Genomic DNA, 20,117 nt, shown 5'->3' with positions numbered 1-20,117 from the left:
TGGTTGCCAGTGGTGATCGAGCCGATAAAGTTTAGCGCAGTTTCGCCCGCACCTCAGCCCCACAAATAAGCTTTCCAATAATAAAGCTGAGAGGTTCACTGCGCCAGCGACCATCAGATCTCCATCTGCCACGACTTCCACCCCTACTTTCCTTCTATTCTGCCCCCGCTCTGCGTTGTCACTACACGCAAACTCCGAACCTTAAACTCTACACGGTCCGACTCGCGAGTTTTCTACCTTGCTATCCCAACACAACACTACAAACAAATCGCAAATATGGCTTCCAACGGTGCTACAGACCCCACTGCGGCTGCCGAGGCTGGCGCTGCCCAGACCGATTTCAAGGGCAAGGGCAAGAGCACCGAGCAGCCAGTTGATGATACCTCTATGGTCGAGGACGATGATGATGATGACGATGAGGAGGAGGTCGAGGAGGTATGTTTTCTTTTTGCTGCGACTTGAGACACTTGCGCGATTCGCGAATCGCATTATTACTTTGGAGGAGGGGCAACTTGCTAACAGTGTTTACTACAGGAGGCCGAAGTTGGTATGTTTACCTAAATCAAAACAAAGCATGCCCACGTCATATCGAGTCGCATAACTAACCATCTCACAGAGGAGGATGGCATGGAGGAGATCGACCTCGAGAACGTGATTGGCCGTCGCACCCGCGGCAAGGTCATCGACTTCGCCAAGGCCGCCGAGGAGAACCCTCCCGAGGGCGACGACGACGAGGAGGATGATGACGACTTCGAGGCTCCGGATGAGGAGATGAAGGACGCCTAAATTCACCACAGCGTCACTTTCATTCTCTCTCTCTCTGACGTTTTCGGATCTTTCTTTGCGGCATCGCTTTTTGATTTACGACACTGAAATGAGCATGAGCCTCTAATGATGTTGAGGAAGAAACACCAGATCCGGGCCCATGGCTTCTTTTCTCGCCAGTCTACTATACAGGAGGGATGATTTGGTTGTGTGGTTTTTTTCATAAAACATTGCGATTTCATCTAGTCTGATACACAGGAGGGGTGGTTTTGGGAAATGGGTTTCGGACAGAAGGGGTCAAATTTATGAACAGAAAAGACTTTTGTGGTCTGAACAGAGGGGGCTTGCTATACAGGAGGATGCGATCCTTGTAGAGAGGGTTGCGATCTGGGAATTGTCTAGCTCTCTCCGGCTATGGATTGGATGTGGCTTGCGGTTTATGAAATTCAAAAAGCGCATCTTCGAGTCGCATCTCACCCCCTCATGGAACGTCAAGCTGCATCCTCGTAAACAATACCGTGTTTCTGAGTTCCCCTCCTTTTTGCTGAAGGGAGCTGTTGTCAACGTCGGCACTACCCCTGCTGCATTTTATTTTTGGCTTTGGTAAAGCTTGGTCCACTAGGGAATGCCCAGAGTTTGTTGAGATCCATTTTCAGCCCAACGGGGAAGAGAGTTCACATGCATTGCCTCGTCAGTTGGACCTTGAGAGTGAAGATGTCAATGTGCAAAGTAAAAGCTGCAGCTAATAGGGGTTTTGCAGAGCAAGTGATTGGAGATCAACAATTAGCGGACCATAACACGGAGCATACTTTCTAGTTTCCTGCTCCGTTGCCGGTAGCCAACCCCTTAAGGGTTGGATTGCTTGCTGTAATAAATCGAGACCTCAATTGGCCAACAAAAAAGTTCTCCTTTCTCGCTGTTTTTTTTTTAATTTTACCCCTTTGCCCCATAAATTTTGGGAGAGGCTCTTTCTAAAAGCTGGCCAGTCACATCGTGGGGAAAGCTTGGGGTGGACAAAGGACACCTTTACAGGCCACGCGCACGCAGCAGGTAACGTACGTCCTAAAGAACACCTACCCGGTAGTTACACAGCAACCACGTAGTCTAAACCTTAAATCCTTGTGATCAGGCCAGGTGCTGGGGGAAAAGTTCCACCTTACAACAACACACGAACAACTCCTACTCGCGACAAAACAAGAGAGCGCCACAGTTTGGGAAAAGGATAATAATGGATAGAGGGTCGTTTGGGAGATAGCGCTGCGATACAACGAACAATACCTAGAGAATACTATCCGGCGACCGGATAGGGGGTAGGATAAGATGGCTTCTCGGTGAGTTTTTGGGTTTTTAGCTGCTTGCGCGCGCGCGCGCGCATCGAAGGGAATAGGATGGGGTGGTGCGCGACGGTTCTTGACAGCGACATCAACGTCATTGAATGCAAAGAATCCGCGATGGCTTCACTCTGCCAGTTTGACGACGCAACCGCCGCCGCGCGATGAACCCCGATGGCCGGCGCAACCCACCCTACGACAACCCCATCCTCGAGGCGCGCCGCATGGTCACCTCCCTCTTACCAGCAATAACTAACACCCCCCTTAGATTCCCCTCCTCAACCCTCCACCAACGCGACTCCCGCTCCGACCTCTTCAAAGGCTACTCCGGCGGCCCTTCCTCCCGCACCGCCTCCCCATCAACCTTCAACTCCCAGCCCGGCCGAGCAGGCGGCGGGTATGGCTACGGGGGGTACACAAGCAACAATGGCAGTTCATCACTAGGAATCGGCGAGGGGAGTTCCGGCAATGGCGGGTATCGGTCAGCGACTCCAAATCGAAAGTGTGTTTCCCCCTCTCCTTTCCCATCCTTCCCTACCTTTCTTTGTTTTTTCGTGGTTCCAATCGCTAAGGTGCTCGGCTGGAACTAGGGGCCAATACTCAGACGCGGTCCTCAACGAGCTCGAATCCCAAAACGACGCCCAGGTCGACGGCATCCTTGGCAAGGTCCGGATACTCAAGGACATGACGGTTGCGATTGGAGACGAGATCAGGGAGAGCTCGGCGCTGGCGGAGAAGATGAACGAGGGCTTTGATAACACGAGATTGAGACTGAGGGGGACGATGAACAGGATGTTGGTCATGGCCGAGAGAACGGGGGTTGGGTGGAGGGTTTGGTTGGCGTTTTTCGCGGCGGTGATTGTCTTGTTTGTTTGGGTATGGTTGTTTTAGCCTGTTTGACCTAGACTGATGGGATGGACGGCTGGTGGGGGAAAAGGATATGAAGTAATAGTGTGGATGAGGGCGGAAAGGGAAAAATGATGGACGTCAATACGAAAGGAGGGAAAGGGGTGGGAGAATGATGTGAAAAATGCATGGGCGCTTGGGTTTGACTCTGCTTCCTTGGCTTCATCCAGTTATATAAAGCTCTGTTCGACATGCTATGGCGGGCCTGGTAATGTTTTGGTTTACAAATTTATTTAATATTGGTACATGGATTCTTTTCTCACCTTTGATATGCTGCCAGGGCGTGACTGAAATGGGATGCAATGCTTGACTACCTCAACCAGTTTCGCGCCTCTTCCATGCCTTTCATCAGTGTAATACAAACCTCAAAAAAGCCCTATGAATCCGGTTCCATAACGATACGCCATGCTCCCAGTTTAAGACAAACAAAATGGGTATCATACTTGAACTAAACCACACACACTCCCTCATTGACCACCACCACCCAACCTTCTTAACCACGTCGACTCCTCCTAAAACTAACATGAGGACTACTCCCAATCATACTACTCCCGTCCAAGCTCAAAAACCCACTAATATCGTGATTCAGACTCGACCTAGGATCAAACCTTCCCATTCCACTGCTCCTAAAGTTCCCCCCGCTATTCCTGAAATTCTGCTGCTGCTGCGGCGGCGGTGGGCCAACAGCACTGCTCCTGAAATTCCCCTGCTGATGCTGCTGCCGTCTAACACTCCCCCCGCCTCTGGCAAAACTAACATTCCCCTGCGTCCCATCATCGCTAAGCTCAGCCTCAGAGTCAGTATGCTCATAACCCGCCCCGTCCATCCCGAACCCGGCACCACCGCTAACCCCACTGATCCCGCTCGCGTCAGGAATCTCGTCGTCCAGGTCAGCCTCCATGTCCATATCATCCCCCGACTCAGCCCCCCCTTCCAACTGCCGAGACGAAATAAGGTCTTCCTCCTCCAACATGTCATTCGCTCCTCCATCGCGGTAGTGGTTGTCGTCATTGTCATTCCCACCATACAAATCATCGTCGTTACTGTTGTTATTCCCATGTCTCGGTTGGCTCTGCTGCGCCATGAGATCTCTCATCCTCTGCTCCTGCGCACGAACGGTAGCCACCCGTGACTGAAGCTCCCTCCTCTCCATCCGGCGCTGCTGTTGCACCTCGGTAAGCGAAACATCGTTCGGGTCGACAGAACTGCTTTCATCTCCCGACGTGTCAAACTGCGCGGTTTGAAAAGTGTTGTTGATGTTCTGCTCCGTATCCCCCTCCTCTTCGTCCGTATCATCACTCGCACCATCATACCCAAACCCCCCTCCTTCGGGTATATCATCATCCAAGTCTCCCTCGGGTATCTCATCATCCAAATCCTCCCCTGGCACCGCATCATCCAGATCATCGTCATCATCATCATCATCATCATCATCAAGATCACCCTCGAGAATTTCATCATCCAAATCCTCTTCTTCCATATCCATCATCCCCTCGGGAATCTCCCCATCCAAATCAACCTCCGTCCCCTCTTCTTCCTCACCTTCTTCAACACCCTGCTCCTCCTCGGCAGCCTGCGCCTCGGCCAGCTCCTGCGCTACCATCTCCCTTCTTACCGCCTCGGCGTGCTCCTCTTGTTCACGTTTCTCTTCCCTCATCTGGAATAATGTCTTGGCTAGACCGGGGGGTTTAAGCCATTGCTGGCCGTGGGTCGCGATGTGGGCTTGGCGACGGCGGATGAGGTCCTCGTCGGCTTTTAGGCGGCCTAACAAGGAGCGGTCGATGATTGAGTTGGTGGAGGAGGATGATTTGTTGTTGTGGCGGGAGTTGGGGGGAGGGGGAGGGGGGACTAGGGAGTTGTTGTCGAGGGTGGTGGAGGATTCGGTGAAGGCTGTGGAGGGGTGGTGGGATTGTTGGGGGGGGTGCGGGCGGCGGGGGGAGGTGTACCATGAGGAGTGGCTCTATTGTAGGAGAGAGGGTTAGTGATAGAATGCAAAGGAGGGGGAGGAAACGGGGGCTTACATCTCGGGGGGTGAGATCGGGTAAAGTAGAGAACATGGTTGCGGACAGTTCGCTATCAGTTATGGATTGATTGCAACGTCGACCTTTTGCACCTCATTTCTGGTTGGTAGCTGAAGTAGTTGGGGATCTCATCTACTATGATCAATTTAAAAATCAGTCGTCCCAAGTGATATCACAACATTGGTTGTGACTGTTGAACCGTGACTGCAAGCTTCGTCGTTGCGACAATGAATGTTGACTTTGAGCTGTCGCGCTTCAAAAGTCGCGACCTCTCTGGACGAATGACGACAAATTGTTTATTCCACAGTGCCATCTTCTGCCATCCAAGTTGTATTGATACTGTATACAAGATACTTACCCCACGATGCGGCGACATGATATGGTCTGTGCTCCCAGGGCCAGGGGTCGCACAGTCCACACCCGCACCGGGAAACTTGGCTTTTTAACTCCCCGTGGGTCCCTGAGGTCAACCCTGAGATTTAGCCATCTTTCAGGACGAAAAGCATAGAGGGGTTGTTGGCGGCTACCCCTCCATAGGTGCTCTTATTTCTTTGTTCGCCACCGGGAGAACCAAGAGTGGTAATGCCTCGGTGCTGTTTGGATGCCGTCCACCTGTGGTCTGGGCCTCGGGTTTCAAGACATTTCAAAACATAACTGCCTAAGGAAAGCTCCTTGCCAACGGTAAACGGCACGAAAACGGGTTCTCTCTGTCGCTCGTCGGAGCATTGGTACCCGTCTCAACACCAAGACCGAGGAGTAAGCTCATGTGTGGAAACCCTCGTGAAAGCAACCAAGCCCGGTGGTGGTGGACAAGACAAGCCCCGCCACACGCATAGCATCCGACTCAACCTGCCGTGAACTGAAGAGTCAGTCGAGCTTGTGTCCCGTGTTCTCCGGGACCAGCCGAGACAACTGTCATTGTGGATGAAGCCGACTGGTAGTTATCGAGAACCGGTATGGCAGACAAAGACGTCTTACCAAATAAGCTCCCGACCACGGCAACACAAGTTGGGTTATCATTATCAGATTGTGCGACCTGGATCACTCGATTTGAATTACCCATCCCTTCGGATCCGTGGACCTCGACGAAAATCCAGGGGCATTTCGTTCCGAGGGTCCCACAGGAAACCGTAGTTTTTGTGAGGTAATAATGGCAAGCTGACCTCCTGCACAAGAGCTTGAATTTCGTCTGAATGCTTTAGTATTGCCTCCTTGCGGGCCTTTCCCTACCTGCATGGAAGGCCACCCGCTGAGCGCCACTGTAAATGAACATGCAGCCAATTCTCGCCTGCCACGCTAACGAGCTCACCCTTCGGAATTTCTCGGAATAGCAATGGCAAAAGGGGGAAGACTGCGCGTGGGGAGACATGAGGGAGCCGCGTAGCCGGTCGTGTGCTCAATGTTTGCCGTGACCAGTTGAACAGAGGGAAAAAGAATATTCTTACGTCTTGTTAAACATGACTGGCCGGAAAGCTGCTGGGAATAAGGCACATACAGCTGGCCTTGCAGCCTTGTCAAGGGTATTCTCGGGCGATAGCTGAACGGGCGGTCTGGATGGCAAGGTCCATCAAAGACCGGGAACCCGCCGATCTCGGCCAGCGGAACGGGCGACAGCTCAGAAGCCAGAAGGAGAGAGCACGATGACTCCCAACTCCGGTGGAGCGATTCCGGGCATGAACAAGCACGCAGATCAGATGTTTGGCTCTCAAACATGCTGCTGATGAATGGCTGCTGTCTATTCATACAGTCACCCTCCAGCAACGCCCCCCACGAAGTGGAGCCTTGCCTCCCATCTCCTTGCCCAAGCCAGGGTTCCACTGCGCGTCTTTCTACCCCGCCTTGAGGGGAATTTGGGTTCATCGTTGCGGGAAGAGTCTCAGGTCGCCAGGATCACCCTCTGCCCCAAATACGGCCCTGCGGCTCTGGCTGAGACGGGAAACACAGCAGAAGACAGCTAAACTATGCAACGTTCCACCGCGGGATGCTGTCGCGTGGTCTGAAAACCGTTTTCCCAACTTCAGATGATGCGGGTGCCAGAGGGTGTGGTGAAGGTGGACGAGAGTTTCCGTCCTGATGGGACTGTTTCCACCGCGGCGATACGGCCGACCATCGGTGATCTCGGGATGACAAGGTAGGGTGAGTAGCTACCACACTTTATATGCTTAAAACACAGGCCTTTCGCTGGATGAGATGGTGGAGGAGGGGGAGCCGGCCAAGTCTTAAAGACCAGTGACGTCTGTGCGTAAGGCGATCGGGCTGCGGGGGCCACCCCTTCGTTCGAGATAAGGAACGTTGAGGCTGGTCTTGGTGTGTTGTGATTGGTTGAGGGTCTGCCTTTTCTGTGATAATCTTTTTACAGCAGCCTTCTCCACGACTCGTTAGACTTGGTGAGGTCACAGTGAGAAAGCTGCATGCAGATGTGCCGAAACTCAGTTCACCCTCTCGTGCGGCAGGCAGATGGGATGCGGTCCTTTTTTTCTCTCGCCGTTTTTGGTTTCTGTTGCAGTGCAGTGCCGTCCAGTCGTGACCTTGGATGAATTTTCATTCATCTTCCATTGGCCAATCCGTCGCCAATCGAGCATTCTGTCCTCTTCTGACCAGCTCCCTAGATTGGGCCAAGACGGGTCCAAAAACCCCCGTCATGGTGTAGGGGGCGATGATGAGCGTGTGGCTTTCCCTAGGTAGTCGTCATTCTCGAGGAAGACATACAGAGTGGGAGTTTATGAGGTGAGAGGAAGATGCCTACACTACAACTACCTATTCGCGGCACGTGGTGGGATCCCCATGTTGATCTGGCTAGCTGGTATCATGTGTCAGCGATTTCCTCTATTATTTCCATGTCTATTCAAGCGGATCGCCGTGATTGCTGTCTGGTGTTTTCCGACATGTTGAACGATACCGGCTGACAGGGACACCAGAGACGTTCCTCCGCACGCTTTCCCTGGTGCCCTGGGTTTGGCGCTTGAGCTGGCGACATCGGCCGGTCGTCTTTGAAAACGGTGTTATCTGATTGGTGAGAATGTTGCGGGACTGGACGGCCCAACTTTTTTGAACCCTGTCGCCGGACAGGGATGGTGGGATGCTGAAGCATGCTGTGGATGCTTCGCATGCAGGCGATGCCAGTGGATCTTGCGCTAGTCCATTATTGGTTCTGCAAGATGCAGCCATGGTGTGGGGTGCACAACCCGCTGTGTTCATGAAGAACACCTACCAACGCCTCCAACCGGGCATCAGGCCTGTGTTTCCATGGCAAAACACTTTTACACAAGTGATTTCACTCCCTCCCAGATTTGCTGGCAATATCATCTCTCATCAATATCTGTTATGCTTGGCAGCCGGAAGCGGAGAACATGCTGACCGGAATCTTCAGGCTCGTGTTCTTTATCATCACTTTCTCCAGTACGCCGAGAAGGAGGTCGGCCCGTCTTGATGTGTCCTACTCCTAGGTATTACGCCTGAAACTGTTCGGATGGAATTACTGGATTTATTTTACAAGTGTATAAAGTTACTGTGGCCGCGGAAATACTCACATCAAACACTTCACATTGCCGGTGTCCAGTGATTCTCATTCGGCATGAATAGGACGATGACAAGCCACCGGACCAGGGCAACGGACAGTTCTTCCATGCGGTGACACCGTCAGACAGCTTCAAATGCGTGCGCGCTTTTTACACAAACCGTAGCAACCTGCAGGAGAGGAGATAAATAGTGAGCTATGAATGCCACTCAATATTGTAGCATGTGGGAGACCATCCGAGATGGGCAGATGTAGGGTAGCTGGTAGCAGATGGAGTGCACTGGATGAATAGCCCACCCACGAATAAGCGACCAGGTGGAAGGTGTCTCCCCACCTCCCCCCACTCACCCTTCGCAGCAACACACCTTCAACACCAGCAGCCACATGTCATTGCCTTTAGCACTCGGGTCACTTTCCACCATCCATCTTCCCCCTTGTATCCAGGTTGTCTTGGCTACGTCTGCTCTCCGCTCCGGTTGTTCTGCCTCAATTGAGAAACGAGAACCCCAGATCCAACACGCAAAGCTCCTGGGCAGCATCCTTGGCTAGAACGGATAGCTTGCTGCCATCGGCCGTCTCCGAGCTCTCTTCATAAAAGCAGGCTTGCCGCCCCTCCACGACCACTTTCTCTCTCCTCCCCCTCCTCCTCCCTCTTTCTTCCACGATTCCGCACCTCCCCCTCCAAACAACCACCACTCGACCTCGAGTCCCACCTTGACCCGTGAAGCAACAGCACTCTCTCTTGGAGTGTATAGCTAGTTCTAACGGTAAGTCTCCTCGGATCGACAACCCTTCCCATCCCCCTCGCAACACCCAGCCCCAGACACGATGTGATGAAAGACAAGATATGCTTCGAGGTATCTCAAGAGCTCGGCCACCTCGTGAGAACTACGACAGCCTTTGATCGAAGGCAATGGACAATCTGGCCAGCATGCGACAAACATCAACACCCCGCTCCATGCCCACCAAGGTCTCGGGCGCCGCCAAGGGATCTTCCGAAGCTCTATCTCTGGATGACGTCGAAACTCAGCATGTCCACCCAACTGCGGGGCCCCGATAACCACTCCGGCGCATCCAATTTATCCCACAACGAAGCCGAAACCCCTCCTCCCAAGAAACAAGCAACTCCTCGCCCGCCATTCATATTTGGGCGGCAGGTACCGGGCGAACACGGGCGAACGCGGGCGTCTCTGCTTGTGCTCCGAAGTGTGGATATGACATGGTGGATTTCGGATGTGGATGCGAATGGAGGGGGTGGTGGTGCTAGTGGTGGGGGAACACACACACCCTCCCCCGCTCTCACACTCCCAATCCCGGTCTTGGCCCCCCCGCCCCTCCCACCCCGCCTCCATATTGCGTTACGACGTGCCGACGCCGTTTGGTGCTTGGTACATGTCGGCAAGGACAGGCAGGCGTCATGAAAGGCTTCGGTTCTCGCCTATCGATGATAGGATGGGTGCTCCTATCAAAGCTGCGGGAATATAGCCGCATGGACACACGATAAGGCCTCTGGGTGCTACACGCCTGTCGTCATCCCGCGCCGGTTGGGGTTCTACCGTTCTTTGGATGGTCCAGATTGCATCACAAGTCTTGGGAGCTTTTGCTCAGGAGAGCTGCCTATCAAGGAGCATGCATCATGCCACGCCAATATCCGATGCCTCGAGACATTCTAGACCCGTCCCCCACTACTTGGGACGATCCCACGCTGGGCACTTGTCGGCCACCTTCTGCCTCTGATAACAACTATTCAGCATTCTGGCTGTGGTTGACCGGCTCTGGGTGGGGTGATGGTCCTGTCTGGTGGCTACACACAGCGTTCGGATACGGGACGTAGCTGGCAGCTCAAGCTTTGGGCCACAAAGCCCTCAAATGAGTTCCGTGACTGCCTTGAGGGCTTTTCACCTGTCTCGCGGCGACGTGGCGTAACCCGCACATTCACACTGGACCATTGGTCCTCTCCCTCGAACTTTAAACAGTTTCCCACCACCCATCTGTCAGATTTCACTCACAGCGCCAGACTTCGAGGATCCCTCACGCACTATCTTGTCTTTGACTAACAACTTGGAACAAAGAATTACTTCGTATAGTCTTGGAGCTAATCATATCTCGTATCCTGTAGACCCTTCCATCCTTCGCAGTTATCAAGCTGCTTTTTGATACCCCGCCCGTTGGCCAGGTCACGTCAGACAAGCGACACTCCTTCGCGTCTTGACAAGCAGAAGCTTGCCTAGCATGGGCGAGATCAAGCTGACCCCAGAATTTGATGATCGACAGACTCACCTAGAGTCTGAGCAATACAACTACCAGCCCTATGAATACCAGACAGAAAACAACGACTCGTGGGCTGGTGCTCTTCCGGTGAAGCAGTATGTGTCCCCTTGGTTCGGCTGAATACTTTGCTTTGTTAACACTTTACCTCCAGGGGGTTGTATGATCCCTCACTCGAGAAAGATGCGTGCGGTGTGGGCTTTGCTTGCCACATCAAGGGCAAGGCTAGCCACAAAATCGTCAGCGATGGTGAGTTCTCCTGACAGCGGTCATGTCGAATCAATAACTAACCTTGACAGCGCGAAACCTTCTATGCAACATGACCCATCGTGGTGCCGTGGGATCTGATGCGCGAGATGGTGATGGTGCTGGTGTCATGACATCCATTCCCCACAAGTTCTTTGTCAAGAACTTTGAGCGTGAGGAGGGCATCAAGCTTCCTCCATTGGGACAGTACGCTGTGGGCAATCTGTTCTTCAAGCCTGATCCAGAGACCCTGCAAGAGTCCAAGCGGCAGTTGGAAGATATTGCCGAGTCCTTGGGCTTGAGAGTCCTCGGGTGGCGAGAGCTTCCCGTGGACTCCACTCTCCTTGGTCCGGCTGCTGCTTCTCGCGAGCCTACCATTCTGCAGCCCTTTGTGGTTCTCCAGTCTGCCTATGGTTCTGGGGATGCTCCTGAGATCACGGACGCAGACAAGTTCGATGACAGGCTGTTCGAGAGACAACTCTATGTCCTCCGGAAGCGTGCCACCCGCACCGTCGGGCTTCAGAACTGGTTCTACATCTGCTCTCTGTCGAACAAGAACATTGTTTACAAGGGACAGTTGGCTCCAGTACAAGTCTACCAATACTACCACGATTTGGTGAATGCTGATTATGAGGCGCACTTTGCCTTGGTACACTCGCGTTTCTCTACCAACACCTTCCCATCTTGGGACCGTGCTCAGCCCCTGAGATGGGCCGCTCACAACGGTAAGCAGTAGGCTGGATTTGCAAGACCGACATCACATGCTAACTTTAACCCCAGGTGAAATCAACACTCTCCGTGGTAACAAGAACTGGATGCGCGCTCGTGAGGGTGTCATGCAGTCTGACATTTTCGGTGATGAGCTCGAGGACCTCTACCCGGTCGTTGAGGATGGTGGTTCTGATTCCGCTGCCTTTGACAACGTGTTGGAGCTCCTCACCATCAATGGTGTTCTTTCTCTCCCAGAGGCCGTCATGCTCATGGTCCCCGAGGCCTGGCAGGGCAACAGTGCCATGGACCCCAAGAAGGCCGCATTCTACGAGTGGGCTGCTTGCCAGATGGAGCCCTGGGACGGTCCTGCTCTCTTCACCTTTGCCGATGGTCGTTTCTGCGGTGCCAACCTTGACCGTAACGGTCTTCGCCCTTGCCGCTTCTACGTGATGGATGATGACCGCATCATCTGCGCTTCCGAAGTTGGTACCATCCCCGTTGAGCCCGAAAGAATCATTCAGAAGGGCCGTCTGCAGCCTGGCCGCATGCTTCTCGTCGACACTCACGCCGGTCGTATTATCGATGACAGCGAGCTCAAGGCTGCTGTTTCCACCCGTCAGGACTTCAGATCCTGGCTCGATGAGAACCTGATCACCATGCCCAATGTCTTGGAAAAGGTTGGCGAGGACAAGAGCGTTGTGCTCGCTGCCAAGCCTGATGACTTCAAGCTCCAGGAGGACCCTCTTCTGCATGCTTTCGGCTACACCTTTGAACAGGTCAGCTTGCTGCTCGCTCCGATGGCCTCTGACGAGAAGGAGGCTCTCGGTTCCATGGGTAACGATGCTCCTCTTGCATGCCTGTCTCAGGCCCCCAAGCTGCTCTATGAGTACTTCCGTCAGCTGTTCGCTCAGGTCACCAACCCTCCTATCGATCCCATCAGAGAGTCCATCGTCATGTCTCTAGAGTGCTATGTCGGACCTCAGGGCAACCTTTTGGAGATGGATGCTTCCCAATGCGGCAGACTCCTCCTGCCCAGCCCCATCCTTTCCATTGAGGAGTTCAATGCCTTGAACAACATGTCCAAGCTCTACCCCGAGTGGACCGTCAAGACCATTGACATCACCTTCCCCAAGACCGAGGGTGTCCAGGGCTACATCAACCACCTTGACTACATCTGCAAGGAGGCCACTGCCGCCATCGAGGCTCGCGATCGCATCATTGTCCTGACTGACCGCAACACATCCAAGGATCGTGTTGCTGTCTCTGCCCTGTTGGCTTCTGGTATGGTTCACCATCATCTCGTTGCCAACAAGTGGCGTTCCATGGCTGCTCTCGTCGTTGAGACTGCCGAAGCTCGTGAGGTTCACCATATGTGTGTGCTTCTCGGGTACGGTGTGGATGCCATCAACCCCTACCTTGCGATGGAGTGCATCCTCAAGCTCAACAAGGAGAAGCTCATCAAGAAGAAGCTCACCGACGAGCAGCTAATCCACAACTACAAGCACTCTGTTGACGGTGGTATCTTGAAGGTCATGAGCAAGATGGGTATTTCTACCCTCGCCAGTTACAAGGGTGCTCAGATCTTCGAGGCTCTCGGTGTTGACGACAGCGTTGTCGACCGCTGCTTCCGCGGCACTGCCTCCCGCATCAAGGGTATCACTTTCGAGCTCATTGCTGAGGACGCTTTCCGCCTCCACGAGCGTGGTTTCCCCTCGCGCTACACTGTTGGTGTTGCTGGCCTTCCCGAGTCTGGCGAGTACCACTGGCGTGATGGTGGTGAAGCTCACATCAACGACCCCACGTCGATTGCCAATATCCAGGACGCCGTCCGCACCAAGAACGACAAGTCGTACGAGGCCTACTCCCGCTCCGAGTATGAGCAGATCAAGGCCTGCACGCTCCGTGGCATGCTCGACTTCAAGTTTGAGGAGACCACTCCCATCCCCATCGAGCAGGTTGAACCCTGGACCGAGATCGTGCGCCGCTTCTGCACTGGTGCCATGTCTTATGGTTCTATTTCCATGGAGTCTCACTCCACTCTCGCTGTGGCCATGAACAGACTTGGTGGCAAGTCCAACACCGGTGAAGGTGGTGAGGATCCTGAGCGCTCGCAGGTCATGCCCAACGGCGATACCATGCGCTCTGCCATCAAGCAGGTTGCCTCTGGCCGTTTCGGTGTCACGTCCGCCTACCTTGCCGACTCTGATGAGCTTCAGATCAAGATGGCCCAGGGTGCCAAGCCCGGTGAGGGTGGTGAGCTGCCCGGCCACAAGGTCTCCAAGTCCATTGCCCGCACTCGTCACTCGACCCCTGGTGTCGGTTTGATCTCGCCTCCTCCTCATCACGATATTTACTCGATCGAGGATTTGAAGCAGCTCATTTACGACCTCAAGTGCTCGAGCCCTCGCTCGCGTGTGTCAGTGAAGCTTGTGTCCGAGACTGGTGTTGGTATTGTTGCCTCTGGTGTCGCCAAGGCCAAGGCTGATCACATCTTGATCTCTGGTCACGATGGTGGTACCGGTGCTTCGCGCTGGACTGGTATCAAGTATGCCGGTCTCCCTTGGGAGTTGGGTCTTGCCGAGACTCATCAGACTTTGGTCTTGAACGATCTCCGTGGCCGTGTTGTTGTCCAGACTGATGGTCAGCTCCGCACTGGTCGCGATGTCGCCCTTGCTTGCTTGCTTGGTGCCGAGGAATGGGGTTTCGCTACCACCCCCTTGATTGCGATGGGTTGCATCATGGTAAGTTGATCACTTTTTGATATTTTTGTTACCCCTTCACACCTGGCCCGGATGGATTTCAGGCGTGCGAATGATGCAGAGAGGCATGGTTGGATTTGAAGAAGGCCTGTTTGAATTGAAAATAGGCCTTCTTCACATCCAAATATGCCTTCAGGTGTCTTTTGGACGCCTGTCACTGTCTTTTGGATGCCTCACTTCATCCACCGCCCACCATCCCATGATGATTTCTTGTTGAATACAAGCTAACTGAGCGCGTGAAGATGAGAAAGTGTTTACATCCCTCCACCACTGTCCGCACCCTCGCCGGCGTCACGACGATTGCCGAGATCAATGTCGGCGACACCCTCCTCGACGACAACCACCTCCCGGTCCTGGTCCTCGCCGTGGATGAGGTCAAGAGGGGCCCTATGAAGGAGATACACTACAAGGAGTTTGATTCTCGTGAGAAGAAAAGCTTCAAGTGCACTCCTGATCACATCCTCCCCCTGCGGACATATGGCACTGCCCCCTCCCTTGTCTGCTCCCAGAATGGGGACAAGGTCGACTGGCAGGTTTACTGGTTGACACGCTGTGACCGTTCCGGTCGTGAGAGAGAGTCGTGCAGTCTGAGGTGGGATCAGGCTGCTCATTTCCTCTACCGTGACCTTGTCGATAGTCAGGACCATACCCCGACTGAAGAGGAGGTCCATAGCTATGTCGACAGTCGTGTGGAAGCACATTTTCACGCAGCCGGCCACGACGACAACCCCCCTGAGTTTGACGACTTTCTGCGCCAAATTGCTAACCAAGAGCTTAAGAATGAGCCTGGCCTGGTCAGAGAGGCACTGCATAGTGCTGTGCAAGAATATTTGGACAGCATACCATCAGACGTTCCCATGGAAGATTTAGAGGTAGATGATGTCGAGCTGGTGGACCTCGGACCTGAGATAGGACAACAGTTCCGCGACATTGAGCTCCCGTCCTCGACATATGGAGGATCTTACCGTCCTGGTTCTTCCCAGTATACGTCCAGACCAAACTCGTCCCTTGGACACGCAGGGAACAACTCAAATGGGGGCTCATCACCACCAATCCCCCTTGGGCATCGCCCCTTCAGCCGTAGTCAGTCGGCGCTTACTGGAGGCAGCAATGGACAGCCTTCGAGGATGCCAGTATTGCATGAAGCAGATGCTGCATCATCAGACGCTATGTCAACCCTGGGCGAGTCATCACTCATGTCACTCCCATCAGCTACACTCGATCGCTTCACCAAATTGAGAAGTGGGCTGAATAATGGGTGCCAATGCGGTGGTGTCCGGAGAATCTGTCGTCGTTTCCCTACCGAGCAGCAAGGTCGCTTGGTATATGACTTGCTGAGGAGTGAACACCATCATCTCGTTGACCCTTATATTGTCAGAGATGGTGATGACTTCAGGATGACCGTGACTCGGTACGAGGGGCTGTGCAGCAAGCAGGTCAAGAAGAATCACTTGAAGCTTTACCGCGCCCCCCTTGCCTTTGCTCCTCACCCGGCCAACGTCCAGAGGTCCGTCCCCATCGACCCCTGGCTCCTGGGCTTCTGGCTTGGTGATGGGTCCACAGGCGGCCCGATCGTCTCCAGCTCCGATCTTGAGGTCAAAGTCTGGCTTCATAGCCATGTTGCGGAGCTCAACGCCAGCAGGCCAGCCGGGGCTCGCCCGCTCCACGTCAGCGAGCACCTCCAGCAGAAGGCTGGTGATGCTATTCCGGGGACTAATCACTATGCCAACCACAATACTTACACATATAAGATCTCCAGTCAGGAGGGGATGCCTGGGTATCACTGGAATCCCATCCAGGATGGCCTCCGTTCCCTTGGTCTCCTTGGTGACAAGAGTGGTGGTATCCCCGACTGCTACAAGACTGCGGATGAGGCTACTCGGCTGGCTGTCATCGCTGGCCTCATCGATTCTGATGGCTGCTATGTGAAGTCACACAATACCTACCGTTTTACGCAGCGCACCGATGAGCATAGGAAAATCGTGGAGGATCTCCGCGACTTGGCACTGAGTTGCGGTATCTCTGTCACAGGCATTGACAGAGAAGTCAATAACCAGAAGTTTGGGGATGGGTGGTCAGATATTCCTGGCGATGTCTTCATTTGCTACCTTGGCAAGGGGTCTGCTAAGTTCCAGCAATACCTCCTCATGCCTCGCAAGAGGATGAACATGGCCAAGACCTATCACACTGACGACGCCCGCCCCTTCACGGTCACAGACGTTGAGGAGGATGATTATCGCGCGATTCAGGTCTCAGGGTCCCTATTTCAGCTTGGGAATGGCCTCGTTACTCACAATTGTCATCTGGTTTGTGGTTTGAGATCCCCAATTCCCGAGTTTTGCTAACCTTTTCGTCAGAACACTTGCCCTGTCGGTATCGCCACCCAGGATCCTGAGCTTCGCAAGAAGTTCACTGGTACTCCCGAGCACGTCATCAACTTCTTCTACTATGTTGCCAACGAGCTCCGTGCCATCATGGCCAAGCTTGGCTTCCGCACCGTGAACGAGATGATCGGTCGTGCTGAGGTCCTCAAGGTTCGCGAGGATCTGCGCACCAACAAGACCGCTAACATCGATCTTTCTCTCATTCTCACGCCTGCCCACAAGCTTCGCCCCGGTGTCGCCACCTTCAACGTCCGCAAGCAGGACCATCGCCTCTACGTCCGCCTCGACAACAAGCTCATCTCCGAGGCCGAGTTGACTCTTGACAAGGGTCTTCCCTCCCGCATCGAGTGCGACATTGTCAACACCGATCGTGCCATGGGTACTTCGCTCTCCTACCACGTCTCCAAGAGATTTGGCGAGGCTGGTCTCCCCATGGATACCATCCACGTCAACATCAAGGGCTCAGCCGGTCAGTCCTTCGGTGCTTTCCTCGCTCCTGGTATCACCCTGGAGCTCGAGGGTGATGCCAACGACTATGTCGGCAAGGGCTTGTCTGGTGGTCGCTTGATCGTGTACCCTCCTCGCTCGGCCGTCTTCAAGGCTGAGGAGAACATTCTCATCGGCAACGTCTGCTTGTATGGTGCTACCAGCGGTACTGCCTTCTTCCGTGGTGTTGCTGCTGAGCGTTTCGCCGTCCGCAACTCCGGTGCCACCGCTGTCGTTGAGGGTGTTGGTGACCACGGTTGCGAGTACATGACTGGTGGCCGCATCGTCATTCTTGGCAGCACTGGCCGCAACTTCGCTGCCGGTATGTCTGGTGGTATCGCCTACGTCCTTGACATCCACCAGGACTTCCTCACCAAGCTCAACACCGAAATGGTGGAGGCTGGCCCCGTCGAGGACCCCGAGGAAGTTGCCTACCTCCGCGGTCTCATCGAGGATCACCACCACTACACTGGCTCCGAGCTTGCGGCCCGCATCCTGGTCGACTTCAACCGCGCCCTTCCCCGTTTCATCAAGGTCTTGCCTGTTGACTACAAGCGCGTCCTTGCCGAGGAGGCTGCTAAGGCTGCTGAGGCCAAGCGTGCTGAGTACAACCTTCCCATCGTCTCTGGCGTTGAGCAGAAGAAGGAGGCCAAGAAGGAGGCCAAGAAGGAGCACACCGAGAAGCTTGCTGATATCGAAGAGAGCTTCGGTGACCAGACCCGTGATAAGAAGAAGGCTCTTGTGCTCGACAAAACCAAGGGCTTCATGAAGTACCAGCGCCGCTCTGAGAAGTACCGCAGCGCCAAGACGCGTGTCAAGGACTGGGCCGAGCTTTCTCAGAGACTCGACGAGGACGAGCTCAAGTATCAGTCCGCTCGCTGCATGGACTGCGGTGTCCCCTTCTGCCAGTCTGATACTGGTTGCCCCATCTCCAACATCATTCCCAAGTGGAACGAGCTTGTTTTCCAGAACCAGTGGCAGGACGCCCTCAACCGTCTCCTCATGACTAACAACTTCCCCGAGTTCACTGGTCGTGTTTGCCCTGCTCCCTGCGAGGGTGCTTGCGTTCTCGGCATCAACGAAGACCCCGTTGGCATCAAGTCCATCGAGTGCGCTATCATTGACAGAGGTTTCGAGAAGGGCTGGATGGTTCCCAACCCTCCCGAGGTCCGCACCGGCAAGAAGGTTGCCATCATTGGCTCTGGTCCCGCTGGTCTTGCTGCCGCCGATCAGCTGAACAAGGCTGGCCATCTTGTCACCGTCTACGAGCGTGCTGACCGTCTTGGTGGTCTGCTCATGTATGGTATCCCCAACATGAAGCTTGACAAGCGCATCGTCGACAGACGCACCAAGTTCATGGCCGACGAGGGTGTCATCTTCAAGACCGGTGTTTCCATCGGCGACGATATCAAGCTGATGGATCTCAAGGCTGAGAATGATGCTGTCATCATCGCCACCGGTGCCACTGTCGCTCGTGACCTTCCCATCAAGGGCCGCAACCTCGAGGGTATCCACTTCGCCATGGAGTTCCTTCACAAGAACACCAAGTCTCTGCTTGACTCCGAGCTGGCTGACGGTTCTTACATCTCTGCCAAGGACAAGCACGTCGTTGTCATTGGCGGTGGTGATACCGGTAACGACTGCATCGGTACCTCTGTCCGCCACGGTGCCAAGTCGGTTGTCAACTTTGAGCTGCTGCCTCAGCCTCCCCCGGAGCGTGCGCGCGACAACCCGTGGCCCCAGTGGCCCCGCATCTACCGTGTCGACTACGGTCACACTGAGGTGGCTCAACACACAGGCAAGGACCCCCGTGAGTTCTGCATCATGTCGGAGGAGTTTGTCGACGACGGCAGCGGCAAGGTGAAGGGCATCAACACCGTCCGTGTTGAGTGGACCAAGTCTGCCAGCGGTGGTTGGGACATGAAGAAGGTTGAGGGTTCTCAGCAGTTCTTCCCTGCCGACCTCGTCCTCTTGTCCATGGGTTTCTTGGGACCTGAGGCTCGTGTCTTGGGTGACGAGATCGAGAAGGACGCTCGCAAGAACGTCAAGACTCCTGCTGGGAAGTACAGCACCAATGTGGAGGGTGTCTTCGCGGCTGGTGACTGCCGTCGTGGACAGTCGCTTATCGTTTGGGGTATCAATGAGGGTCGCCAGGCTGCTCGCGAGGTTGATTTGTATCTTGAGAAGAACACCAGCTTGCCTGTCACTGGTGGTATTGTCAAGAGGACTGCTGAGGAGGTGTTTACTGCTATTGCTTGAGCAACAGTGAACACAATCGGGGGCGGTTGAAAGGAACGATAATGATGACGAGGAATGAAAGCATGAGTTTCTCTCTCTCACACGGGTCAGAAGGGGGGGAAGCGCGATCACACGACATCAAAAAAAATTTTCTCCAGCGAATGGGAATCATGATTTCTTTTTCTTTGATGTGATACCATTTTTTTCGTTGTTCATTGCAAGAACGTTATCTGGCTGGTGGGGGATAATGGATGAGAGGTGAAATTTGTGGTATTTCTTTTTCTCTTTGCTATGTTTCTTCTGCTGGTTCAGGCGGGGGTGGGGGTTGGCATTTGGGAGCATTTTCTGGTAGTTTTATTTTCTTTTTTTTTCTTTTTGTCGCTGTGGCAGTTTTGTTGCAAGGTTGTGTACATATTTCATAGTTCAAAATGAAAAGCTGTTCAAATAGTAATGGGGTTTTAATGTGTGATGATGTTTGGTGATCT

At 53.9% G+C, this 20,117-nt stretch overlaps 4 protein-coding genes across 4 annotated transcripts; 3 read left to right on the top strand and 1 right to left on the bottom strand.

The window, feature by feature from the left end:
- Positions 1-276: 276 nt before the first annotated feature.
- Positions 277-786, top strand: CHZ1 (Histone H2A.Z-specific chaperone; the record flags this gene model as incomplete). The annotated part of the gene is made up of 3 exons (XM_062945803.1): positions 277-435; positions 535-547; positions 617-786. 3 exons carry the CDS (start codon positions 277-279, stop codon positions 784-786), a joined length of 342 nt encoding a protein of 113 aa, XP_062801838.1.
- A 1,299-nt stretch (positions 787-2,085) lies between these two features.
- Positions 2,086-3,313, top strand: BET1 (protein transport protein bet1; the record flags this gene model as incomplete). Its single annotated transcript, XM_062945802.1, has 3 exons — positions 2,086-2,096; positions 2,365-2,598; positions 2,687-3,313. The coding sequence occupies 3 exons, from the start codon at positions 2,086-2,088 to the stop codon at positions 2,985-2,987; spliced, it is 546 nt and encodes a 181-aa protein (XP_062801837.1). The 3' UTR covers positions 2,988-3,313.
- On the bottom strand, positions 3,296-5,786 carry QC764_306980 (uncharacterized protein). Its single transcript, XM_062945801.1, has 2 exons — positions 5,024-5,786; positions 3,296-4,962 (listed from the first exon to the last, which is right to left on the bottom strand). The coding sequence occupies exons 1-2, from the start codon at positions 5,057-5,059 to the stop codon at positions 3,496-3,498; spliced, it is 1,503 nt and encodes a 500-aa protein (XP_062801836.1). The 5' UTR covers positions 5,060-5,786; the 3' UTR covers positions 3,296-3,495.
- Positions 5,787-8,908: 3,122 nt separating this feature from the next.
- Positions 8,909-20,080, top strand: GLT1 (glutamate synthase [NADH]). The gene is made up of 6 exons (XM_062940457.1): positions 8,909-10,906; positions 10,963-11,057; positions 11,108-11,779; positions 11,835-14,506; positions 14,767-16,830; positions 16,882-20,080. The coding sequence occupies exons 1-6, from the start codon at positions 10,773-10,775 to the stop codon at positions 19,651-19,653; spliced, it is 8,409 nt and encodes a 2,802-aa protein (XP_062801835.1). The 5' UTR covers positions 8,909-10,772; the 3' UTR covers positions 19,654-20,080.
- The last annotated feature ends 37 nt before the right edge of the window (positions 20,081-20,117 follow it).

This window comes from Podospora pseudoanserina, chromosome 3 (genome assembly GCF_035222485.1).
Source record: "Podospora pseudoanserina strain CBS 124.78 chromosome 3, whole genome shotgun sequence".
Classification (NCBI taxonomy): Eukaryota; Fungi; Ascomycota; class Sordariomycetes; order Sordariales; family Podosporaceae; genus Podospora; species Podospora pseudoanserina.
Note: the sequence above shows the minus strand (reverse complement) of the source record. Positions and strands in the feature narration are given on the sequence as shown.